Source organism: Rhinopithecus roxellana, chromosome 13 (genome assembly GCF_007565055.1).
Source record: "Rhinopithecus roxellana isolate Shanxi Qingling chromosome 13, ASM756505v1, whole genome shotgun sequence".
In the NCBI taxonomy this organism is placed as follows: domain Eukaryota; kingdom Metazoa; phylum Chordata; class Mammalia; order Primates; family Cercopithecidae; genus Rhinopithecus; species Rhinopithecus roxellana.
The window spans coordinates 98,790,904-98,802,274 of NC_044561.1; the positions used below are offsets into that span (position 1 = coordinate 98,790,904).

General features: G+C 44.5%; 1 protein-coding gene across 7 annotated transcripts in view; it reads left to right on the forward strand.

Annotated features, from left to right (window-relative positions):
* RASSF2 (Ras association domain family member 2) overlaps positions 1–7,339 on the forward strand; it is a 48,487-nt gene extending 41,148 nt beyond the window's left edge. For 6 of the 7 annotated variants that reach the window (XM_010378943.2, XM_030914439.1, XM_030914440.1 and 3 more), the window contains exon 11: positions 386–1,101. In XM_010378943.2, coding sequence (XP_010377245.1) covers positions 386–455 — 70 coding nt within the window. In that variant the 3' untranslated portion in view covers positions 456–1,101. Of the gene's footprint in view, positions 1–385; positions 1,102–6,511 lie in introns of those variants that run through there. The other variant, XM_030914443.1, reaches the window with a different exon arrangement.
* The last annotated feature ends 4,032 nt before the right edge of the window (positions 7,340–11,371 follow it).

Genomic DNA, 11,371 nt, shown 5'->3' on the forward strand with positions numbered 1-11,371 from the left:
AGCCTCGGTGAGGGTTCATGAGCTACTGTGCATATGAAGTACTATGCATAGTGTCTTGGACACAGTAAGCAAACACACAGAATTCGTAGTATGCTTATTATTGCTGTTGTTTTTTTTACCTTTTTGATTTTTTTTTGGCCAGATGTTCTACCCATAGTAAAATAATCTAATTTGGATTTGGCCTCTTTATTTCTCACATTGTGTTGTAGGAATGAACATAAGCAACAAAGTAGCTAAAGAGGGGTCAGTAATGGAAGCAAAGGAGCAGGGCGCTTGACCGCACTGTTACCTGGTGTGACCTTGGTGTTACCCAGGTGGCCGGGAAGGTCTTGGGGAGGGGTGTGTTGCTGGCTGCTCTCCACCTGAGCTTGTTTCTTGTCTCCAGGTACACCGTGCTCCGGTTAATGATTCGGCAGAGGCTGGAGGAGATAGCCGAGACCCCAGCAACCATCTGAGCCACGAGAACGAGGGGATCCGAGCATCCCAGGAGCCGCCATTGCCATAAAACCCCCAGGAAGCTGCGCACTTTCTTTCCATGGAAACATTTAGACACAAACTTCCCCAGCTCCGGCCAAGCCATCATTTGTTACCTGGAGCTGGATGTAGAAGTCAACAGACAGCTCCCCATCCCTGGACCCCTGCCCTCCTTTCTTCCACTCACAAGGACTTTTGATTTTAGTTATAAGGAGGACCCAAAATGTGTGTGTGTACATGTGTGCGCACGCATGATACGTGTCCATGTGCCTACCTGATACTTTCACATGTAATTAAATTCCAGGCAACCAGCACAAGAGCCTGAGCCTGGCGAATATGCAGCTCCTGGGCAGGGAAATCAGAGGAGCCACTGATCTGAGTGGTATTTAGGTTGAAGGAACGATTTCTCCTCTCAAGTGCCAGGGAGCAGCCACGTGTCTGCCTGTGTTTAGAAAGGGAAGAGGGTTCTCCAGGTTCACCATTTGGGTTGTTTATATGTTAGTAGAAACTCTCCCTGTATGCCTAGAAGGATCAGTGAATGTGAGAGCCTTGGAAATTAACAAAGTAACAGCCACATAACTTGCGGCAAGTCTGATGGAAAGAAAAAGATAGACCATCCATAGGGTAGATGCAATAAGCCCACATATTTTTACACTGGAAACCTTGATTGTTTTAAGTGACAAAGACATATGTGACGTTCTCTGTGGAAACCTGTGAAGAGTGGATTCTGCCTCCATCCCTGCCTCCATGGCTACCTTTAGGAGTCAGAGAGGATCCTGTGTGTTTCTCTGTACCCAGCTGACAACCCATCTCTCCGGCGCTTCCTTGAGTGGAAGGAAAGGTCTCAAGAAACAAAGATCTCACTGGTGTGCACACAGTGCTGACCAGCTAGTGTGTCCAGGGCCTGGTGGCCAGGAAGTTCCAGGTTGAAGGGAAATGTCAAGGCTACCTGCAGAAATGACAGGTGCCTTGAACCCAGCCCGTCTTCACGTCATCAAGGGTCTTCCTGCACTTGAAGCTGGGGCCATGGTTGCAGTCAAGACTTCATTCTTTCTAACCTCCGGGTTCTTGCAACTTGCCCTCACCTTGTGTGTGGAGATGCATTCCAAGAATGAAGCCTCATCTTGCTGCTGAGTGTGGCGTTCAGGAAAGCTCTTTAGGCCACCTGGTGAAGGTGCATGGGGAGGATGGAACTTCTCCTCAGCTTCTCTGAGCAGCCACCTAGGTGATCTTTAGAGCCAACCCCAATGAGGGAGAAAGGGCGAGAACGGTCTGTGCTCTGGGACTCCCATCAGGAAGCTTGCCAGACAGCTGGGCATCAGTGCGGCTGATACAGTCTGAGGCGGGAGACAGATGCTTGGACCTGGGTGCCTGGCTGTGGAGATCGACCAAGCAACACCAGCGGCTCCTAAGAGTGGGTGTCTCTGAGCCTAGCTGAGGTAGAGACACTGCCCGTCTCTTCTCCACCTTCTCTCCACGGAAGGTTTGCAGAGCTGGGCAGTTGAGGAAAGGACAGTCCCTGGTTGGTGTCTCCAAAGGAAGGTGGGCCTTTTTGGTGGAGATGTTTCTGGCCCGGGCACCCTCCTGCCCCACATTCATACCTATGGCTTCTTTAGAAGGCTCACAGCTGTGGTCTCGATGTAGACTGCAAAAAGATGGCACACTGCCCCTGGCATTTTGCCGGGGGTTTTATAGCAAGTCTCCTTCCTCCATAGGGACAGCAGCACCAGTCCTGTGGGGCATGGAGTGGAAACTCAGAAGGGCTTCTGCAAACTGCACAGAATTGGGGTAAGAAGACAAGGAGTGGGCACCGGGAGAGGCTTCCTTTGTTACAGCTGGGAAAGAACAGTTCTGTGAATGCAAACACCTGAATCTTGCATTTGAGAAAATGATATGGGGAACTTCTCTTCTGGTAATTCTTATTTTGAATGTTCAAAGCCTCAGTTGGCTCCAGTAATTCTCCTTGGAGGACTTGGAAGAAGAATTTCCACAAGGCAAACTACTAACCACTGGCTCTTGTTGGACAGCGATTTCTGGCGTATAAGAGTTCTCTTTGATTTGCACTAGCACTATGATAGTGTTAAATGTGGAAATACTGCAACATGTCCAGTTGGCCAGATCACTTTCGAAGGGAGCAATACTAAGGCAGACTCACCTTTTTAAAGATGGGAGGTCAGGAGGTGGAAGTGAGAGGAGATCCCATTTTACACAACACACTTCCACGTAATGCAGACCACACTTTTCCATTTTGTCCTGCCCTGTTTAGAGGTCATTTCACACATCCTAAGAACCTGATCAGAAATTTTGGACAGGTTCTTTGAAATAGCAGCAGTTGAAATAGAGATGCTTTGCCACAGTGTGGAGCAGATTTTCTCACTGGTATCACATGCTCTTGCAGTTTTGAACTTTTCAACCGATTTGTGGGAGTTTACGTAATTGTGTGCAATGAACCTGAAATTGCGTAAAGAACAAAAGACCAGTTTATAGGGTTGGATTTTTTTTTTTTTTTCCAACTTGTGAAAAGCAGTTTAGCTGCATCTGGCTCTCCCCGCCACCGCCCCCCGCAATCCCCCGGCAGGGGCTTATGTTACAAGGTGATCAAGTGAAGGAAAAACCTGAGCCCATCTGGCTGGGATGGTGGAATTAAGCACAAGGTCACATTCTCTGTGATCACATGACAGGGAAGGTGATGTCTTAAATGGCAAGGGGGTTATCTTGGGGAGATGCTGAAAAGCACAAAAGATAGTCTTGCCTGTACGTGTTGGTGAAGAATGTGCACATTGGTCTCCAGGCTAGACGGACTTCAACTTGGAGTTGAGTTGAAGCAAGAGGATTTCAGGATATTAGCCACCCATCTGCAAGAAAAGTGCTGAGGCCTCGGGTCAAGATTTTGATCTGAGACATGCTGATGCTTCAAGGAAAAATATTTTCACCATCCTCTCTTCCCTCACCAAAAGAAAACAGTACTCTCTCCTAGAAACCTCTAGGTAAAGACATTTTATCCTAATATCGGTGGCATATAATGCCCCCCGCAAAGAGATCTGTTCTCCATGCAAAAAAGTCTCAACGAGAATTCTGTGGGGTTGAGTGGTTATTTCAAAGTGTCAGGAGGGTGGAGAGAGAAATTGGCCACAGAAGAGCAAGAAGCTCTCTTAAGAAAGGGAATTCTCGCCGGGCGCGGTGGCTCAAGCCTGTAATCCCAGCACTTTGGGAGGCCGAGACGGGTGGATCGCGAGGTCAGGAGATCGAGACCATCCTGGCTAACACGGCGAAACCCCGTCTCTACTAAAAAAAAAAACTAGCCGGGCGAGTTGGCGGGTGCCTGTAGTCCCGCTACTTGGGAGGCTGAGGCAGGAGAATGGCGTAAACCCGGGAGGCGGAGCTTGCAGTGAGCTGAGATCCGGCCACTGCACTCCAGCCTGGGCGACAGAGCGAGACTCCGTCTCAAAAAAAAAAAAAAAAAAAAAAAAAAAAAAAAAAAAAAAAGAAAAAAGAAAGGGAATTCTCTTTAAAGAAACCACCACCGACAACAAAACAACCAAAACCCACGTTTTATGTCAAAGCTCTGTAGCACAGAGAATGTGGTGTCGTAGATACATCGCCGAGAGAGATTTCTCTTTTGTTTTTTTGAGACGGAGTCTCGCTCTGTTGCCCAGGATGGAGTGCAGTAATGCAATCTCAGCTCACTGCAACATCCGCCTCCAGGGTTCAAGCGATTCTCCTGTCTCAGCCTCCTGAGTAGCTGGGATTACAGGGACCCACCACCACGCCCGGCTAATTTTTTTGTGTGGTTTTAGTACAGATGGGGTTTCACCATCTTGGCCAGGCTGGTCTTGAACTCCTGACCTCGTGATCCACCCACCTAGGTCTCTGAAAGTGCTGGGATTACAGGCGTGAGCCACAAAGCCCAGCCAAGAGAGAGATTTCTACATGAACAAGGCAATTTCAGTGTCTTACAGCGGCCAAACCATGACGTGGAGAACGAGATAGGAGACAGGAGATCACCATGAGCATCCCTGATATAGCAGCACACATTTTCACGTTTCCACTTCAATCGTTTTGCACAAAGTCTTGCTTCACTCAGATGAAATGAGATATGATTTCCTAGAGATGTAAAAATAAGAATGAATGTGGCACCCCTTCTTCCAGATGTAATAGAAAGCTTTGCCCTATCCCAAGGGGGGTGTTTAAGTGCCCCTTGTGTTTTAACTGTATTCAACTGAGCACAAGATGCACAGGCTATGATGGGAAACCCTCAGTTTACCTTTGGAGTCTTCCCTGCAGATCGCAGACCTGTTTCCAGGCTGATGTTTCTGGTGTGTAATTGCTAGTGTTTCTGAAGGGTTTTCCGAATTGTTTCAGCCTTGTGAAGTATTCTTTTCTTAATTATAACTTGCCTTTCAGCAATGGTACATGACTTGGTTCAACGTTTGGTTCTGAACTTATACACTGATGCATTTACTCATCTAACATAATCTGACAAGGCCTCAGTAGGGAGCCATACATTTTTGTAACATTTTGATATGTTTTAATGCACCTGACTTAGATCTTACTGAAATAAAGCACTTTTCAAAGAGATGTGCCCGGTGGATGGGTCTGTGTGTGACTGCTGGATGCATGAGCTCTGTGTTGTGAGAGGGTGGTTGCAAGGTGGGTGACAGGAACAGAAAGGAGCACCCACCAGATAAGTTAATTTTCTTCCCTGAGTTTATGGTTTGAACATGCTTGGGCCTGGCTGTTATGTCCCAAATAAGAAGTGAAATGAGAAGGTCATCTTAGGAGCTCCCAGACGAGGACTCTGGAGAGCCAGGAGTTGCAGAAGAAAGAGCTTGGAACTTCTACTCAGTGAGGCTGGATTTCCACTCTGACTCCACCCCCAGCTCTTGGACCCTGGGACCAACTCAATGATCCTTTCTCTAGGACTTGGTTTTCTCACCTGTAAAATACCTAAGCCACCCTGCAGGGTTTGGGCACCTGGGCTTGCTTCTGTAGGAAGCATCCCCCCCATGGTCCCCAAGTGTAAGATTTTCAGACTAGGACCCAAGTTTCACCCTATGGTATGGGGAAGGTATGATATCTAATTTTATATGTCAACTTGGCTAGGCCATGGAGCCCAGATATTTTGTCAAACACTAGTCTAGGTGTTACTGTGAATTTGTTTTTTTAAAATTGAGATTAATATTCAAATCAGTAGACTTTGAGCAGTCTGCCCTCCATAATGTGGGTGGGCCTCACCCAATCAGTTGAAGGCCTTAAGAAAAAAGACTGAGATCCCAGAGAAGAAGGAATTCTGCCTCAAGACTGCCTTTGGACTTGAATTACAAGATGAATTATGTGAACCAATTCCTTAAGCTTTGTCTCCCCACACCTGCACCTCTCTTTCTCTTGCTCTCCACACACACACACACGCGCGCGCGTGCACACACACATCTTTGGAGAACCCTGACTAATACAGAGAAATAATTTCATTGGTTCATAAAGTTTAATATGAGATTTGACAGTTGTCTTCCTAAGAAACCTGGCCATGGAGCATAAATAGTGACCATCATAATTTGGCCTCTAGAAGAAGGTAACAACCAAGACCAGATTTTTAATGATGCTTCTGTAAACAATGCATATATAAGTATGAGAGAGAGAGATGGGGAAGGAGCGAGAGAGAGACAGAAAGAAAGTGTGGATAAGTCACAGTTCCCTTTGAGTGTTGTTCCGATTTCCCATATTTAGAGTTTTTAATTCAAAGAGAGCTTTTCAGTTGCTGCATTTAAGTTGGGGGAAACAGATGAGCAGGCAGTTAACCCTTCCAAGGTAGTGAGACTTTTGTACAGTGCATCATGTAGATGTAGATGATATAGACTGAAGATAAATGGCTCATTTGGGGTCTAACCATGAACCCCCAAAAGGCAGTAAGCCTTGTAGGAGTTACAGTGCCTAAAATAACCAAAAAAATTCTAATAGCCTTCTGCCAAAGGTGCTGGCAGTTCTTGGCTTGTTTTATGGAGACAGATTTTATGAAGTAATTTGGTATTATCTATTTTAGGTAATGAAGTTATTACTGAATGAAGTTTGCTGTGAGTACAAGACTTCACTGTCAAGTTTTGAAGACATTTGAATAGGTTGCTGAAATGTTTAAATGCAAGAAAACACTGCTGAAAATTGAACTTGAGTAAAATTAACATTACTATTTTCAGTTTAAAACCATGCAAAATTTTCTGTGGATTATATGGGGGCAGAAAGAAGAAAGAAGAAATAATGCAAAATAGAAATTGTGACTTACAGTTTAAGTATATGTTATATAAGTGATATATATATATATTAAGTGATAAATTGTAAGTATATGCTTTACAAGTATATAAGTTAACTTTAGAAGTTTTCAAATGGTAAGTAGCCCGACTGGTAGAGACCATAAGTCCTGGTTTGCTTGGGACACTTCCACTTTATTCTGTGGTTTATGTAATTATTAACAGCATCCCCCTTTACTCTCAAAATGATCCAGGATGGATGATAAATATGATCACCCTATGAGTTGGCCAGAGAGCAGCTTATCATAATTTTGATGAGAAGTCTATAAGCAGCAGCCATAAGTTGGAATTTAAGCGTTAAGTTTAAACTTTAGGAAAAACGGAAATCTAAACACATGTTTTGGCATAATGCAGAATATAATATGGATTTTTATATATCAGTGTTTTATTAACCCTGATTTAATTGTTCTTGCATTAGAGCAAGACACATTTTTCTTATTGGAGTTTTAAGCCTGGACTTACTAATTCATACGCCATAAACATGAATGTTATTTTTTCATTGAAAAAGTATTTATTTTTCAGTTTTATCGTGGTATAATTGACAAATAAAAATGACATATATTCAAGGTGTACAACCTGATGATTGCTGTACATATACATTGTGAAACGATTACATCACATTAACACATCCATCATCACACAGTTGCCATTGTGTGCGTGTGTGTGTGTCTGTGTGTGTGTGTGTGCGATGTCAGGACACTTCAGATCTACTGTTTTTTTCTTCATCCAGCCCAAAATGTCAAAGATCTACTTCCTTAGTGAATTACAAGTAAACAATACGGTACTGTTAACTATAGTCACAGTGCTATATATTAGATCCCTAGAACTTACCTTGAAACTGAGCATTTGTTGCCTGATTTTTAGGAAATGACACCAAAAGCACAGGCAACAAAAGCAAAACCAGGCCAAGTGTGGTGGCTCATGCCTGTAATCCTAGCATTTTGGAAGGCTAAGGTGGGTGGATTGCTTGAGCACAGGAGTTTGAGATCAGCCTGGGCAACTCGGCAAAACCCCATCTCTACAAAAAATACCCCCCAAAATTAGCTCGGCATGGTGGCATGCACCTGTAGTCCCAGTTACTTGGGAGGCTGAGGTAGGAGGATCGCTTGAGCCCAGAAGGCTGAGTTTGCGGTGGGCCGAAATCACATGCACTCCAGTCTGGGTGACAGAGCGATACACTACCTCAAAGAAAAAAAAAAGGCAAAAATAAACAAGTGGGACTATGTCAAACTAAAAAGCTTCTACACAGTGAAGGAAACAATGAAATGAAAAGACAACCTAGAGAATGGAAGAAAACATTTGCAAATCATGTATCTGATAAGGGGTTAACATTCAAGATACATAAGGAATTTCCACAACTCAATAATTCATGACTTTGAATGTCCCCTGCTAGTCACTAAGCCCCTCTAAGCTGCCCTTGATACCACCTACCCTCACCTGCAGAGTCATCTATGGTGTCAACAGCACCAAGATTGGGGTATCTTACAACATCCTTCCCTGGGACAACCCAGGGGTTCTGAGAGGGTAGTTGGTGCCAAATACTGGGACAGAGGGAACATGACAGCATGGGTATATCTTGCTGATGGAAAGTAATTATGCCTCAGCGATGTCTAGGGTATAATTTTGGGAACAAACTACTTAGAACTCCCACACATTGTGAATATTGAATGTCTGGGACTACAAAGAGCCTTGATTCCAAAATGATCCCAAGGAAAGATCTTAACTGATACAGACGTGCTGGGAAGGGAAGAGCGTGGTCCCTTTAAATGATACAGAAGTGGGGAAGTGAAGTGCTGGGTAGAGGAGGGCGTGGTCCCTAGCTAGGGCTCTACCCCCACGGACCTAGGTGAGGACAGGCATTTTTGCTTTCCTGTCCAAATGTTGCATTTCCCAAGACCACCCTGGCCTGCCATGCCCCCATCCTATGCCTATAAAAACCCGGGACCCTAGCAAGGCAGGGACAGAAGCTGCTGAAGGTCGAGAGGAGCACATCAGCGGAGGAACACATTGGGGGCTGGACATGGAGAGGAGCGCATCAGCGGGCACTGGCATGCCGGCGGGCCACCGACTGGCCGAAGGGCATGGAGTTTGGCTAGGGGAGTTGGAGGAGAGCCCAGGGGACCAAGTGGCCTGACTCTAGGTGAAAATCATCTCCCTTCTGGCGCCCCCCATCTGCTGAAAGCTACTTCCGCACAATGAAACTTTGCACTCATTCTCCAAGCTCACGCGTGATCCGATTCTTCCGGTACACCACGGCAAGAACCCTGTGATACAGAAAGCCCTCTGTCCTTGGGACAAGGTAGAGGGTCTAATTGAGCTGGTTAACACAAGCTGCTTATGGACGGTTAAATTAAAAGAGCATCCTGTAACACACGCCCACTGGGGCTTCAGGAGCTGCATTCACCCCCTAGACACTGGGGTGGGGTCGGAGCCCCACAGCTGCCCGTCTGTATGCTCCCCTAGAGGTTTGAGCAGCAGGGCACTGAAGAAGCAAGCCACAGTCTCTGTCTCACGCCCTGCGAGGGGAATAAGGGAACCTTTCCCATTTCTTAATGTAGTGTTCAACTTCAATCGTTAAAATTCCTTAGCCAAATGTTGACTATAACACAAGTTGTCACAAAAATCACTAAGCAAAAAAGCAAATTATAACATCTATGACCCATTAAAAGAAACCAACAAATAAAAGTTGAATTCGAGTTGGTTATAATAATCTAGAGATAAATTATTAGAAATATGAAATGAATTTTGCAAGGTTGCTAAAACAAGGAAAATATATAAACATTTATTTCTATGTATTTCTAGGTGCATAATCTAATAAAAGATTAAAAATAAGATTTAAAAATGGAAAGATATATCTCATTTATGGATTGAAAATTTAGCAGCTCTCCCCCAAATTATCTATATATTCAAGTAATCCTAATAAAAAGCCAAGTATATTTTTTTCCTTGCTTTCCTCCTTCTTTGTGATAATGGTATAGGTAAAATAAAAAACATAAGCGTGAATATTATTCTGCTACTGGAAGTATAATTATCAAGTTTATGTAGAAGGCCAGGCGTGGTGGCTCACACCTGTAATCCTAGCACTTTGGGAGGCCGAGGCGGACAGATCACCTGAGGTCAGGAATTTGAGACCAGCCTGGCCAACTTGGTGAAATCCCGTCTCTACCAAAAATACAAAAATTAGCCAGGTGTGGTAGTGGGTGCCTGCAATCCCAGCTACTCAGGAGGCTGAAGTGGGAGAATTGCTTGAACTGGGAGGCGGAGGCTGCTGTGAGCCAAGATTGTGCCACTGCACTCCAGCCTGGGCGACAGAGTGAGGCTCAGAATGAAATTACGTAATAGTTTATGTAGAAACCTGGAAAATATTGTTATGTAAAGTAAATAAAATAGTATGTTTAATATGATTGCAGGCCTACATGTAAAGGCCTATGAAAAAAGTTATATTGGGGTGGTGCCATTAGATTTTCTTAGTGCTTCCATTACATTGGCTTTAAAATTAAAATTTCCTGCTTAGTAACTCCAAAAATATTGAGAATCCAAAAACATATAAACACATACAAAACAAAACAACAACAACAACAACAAAACAATGGCCAGAAGATTAAAGCCAGCCAGGCCTTTGTGTCCCTGGTAGGGTCAGTTTTTCCAGGCGCTAGGCTTCAGAATTCCGAGAAGAATAAGAGGCCCATTATGCAATGGAAATGCAATCCCATATATGAAATATCATATATACACACACACATACATATGCGTATATATGTGTAATGTAAACACACACGTATGTAATACACACACAAAATGGAAGGATTGCACCAATAGTTCTAGGGCCTTTGAGAAAACCAGCCACCAATCATGCCATCTTGAGTACGCAGGAGCCTGAGGATGGAGACCCCATGTGAGGAACTGGGAAATTCCTTGTGTTTAGGGTCAGTCACCCTGGATACCAAATGCACTTTCAAACTGTACTCTCAATTCTCCTTTCAGAAACTGGACACACACAAGTTTTCAAAAGGAGAGAAAAATACACACCATAAATCCTGGAAACCTGAAGTTAGCCAGAATGTGCTGTCAGACAGTTCCACTTTCAGTTTTTTACATTCTGAAGTTCTCTTGATTAGGAATTGGGTACCAGATGCAGTGCCTGATTCACAAATCAAGCCCTTTGCTTGGTGTCTTCTGGATAAACATGTGCCTTGCCCCGCCTGGCCACATGGGACAACCCCCACTCCCCCAGCCCACCCTGCCCACCCCATGCACCTGAGGCCTGAGCTAGGAGCTTAGGAGCTGCTCTGATCTTCGTTCCCATAGAGGCCAGGACACTGGCAGTAAGCGTGATTTCTGGGCTGACTCAGATGATTATCAAATAAACTGAATTTAAAAATTGTTCACTCAGGTGCCTACTGGTACCTTCTCAGGATACACACACTAAGTAGACAATAAACAACCCTAAAATAGCCCAAATGACTCTAAGGTTCTTAAAATGCCCTTAGAACACCCCCACCCTAAAAAACCTCAAGGATCCTGAAGAGCCCTGTAAACTTCATGCTAGTGGGGTTGACCTCTAGGAAGCATCAGAAGCAATCAGGGTTCCTGTTAAA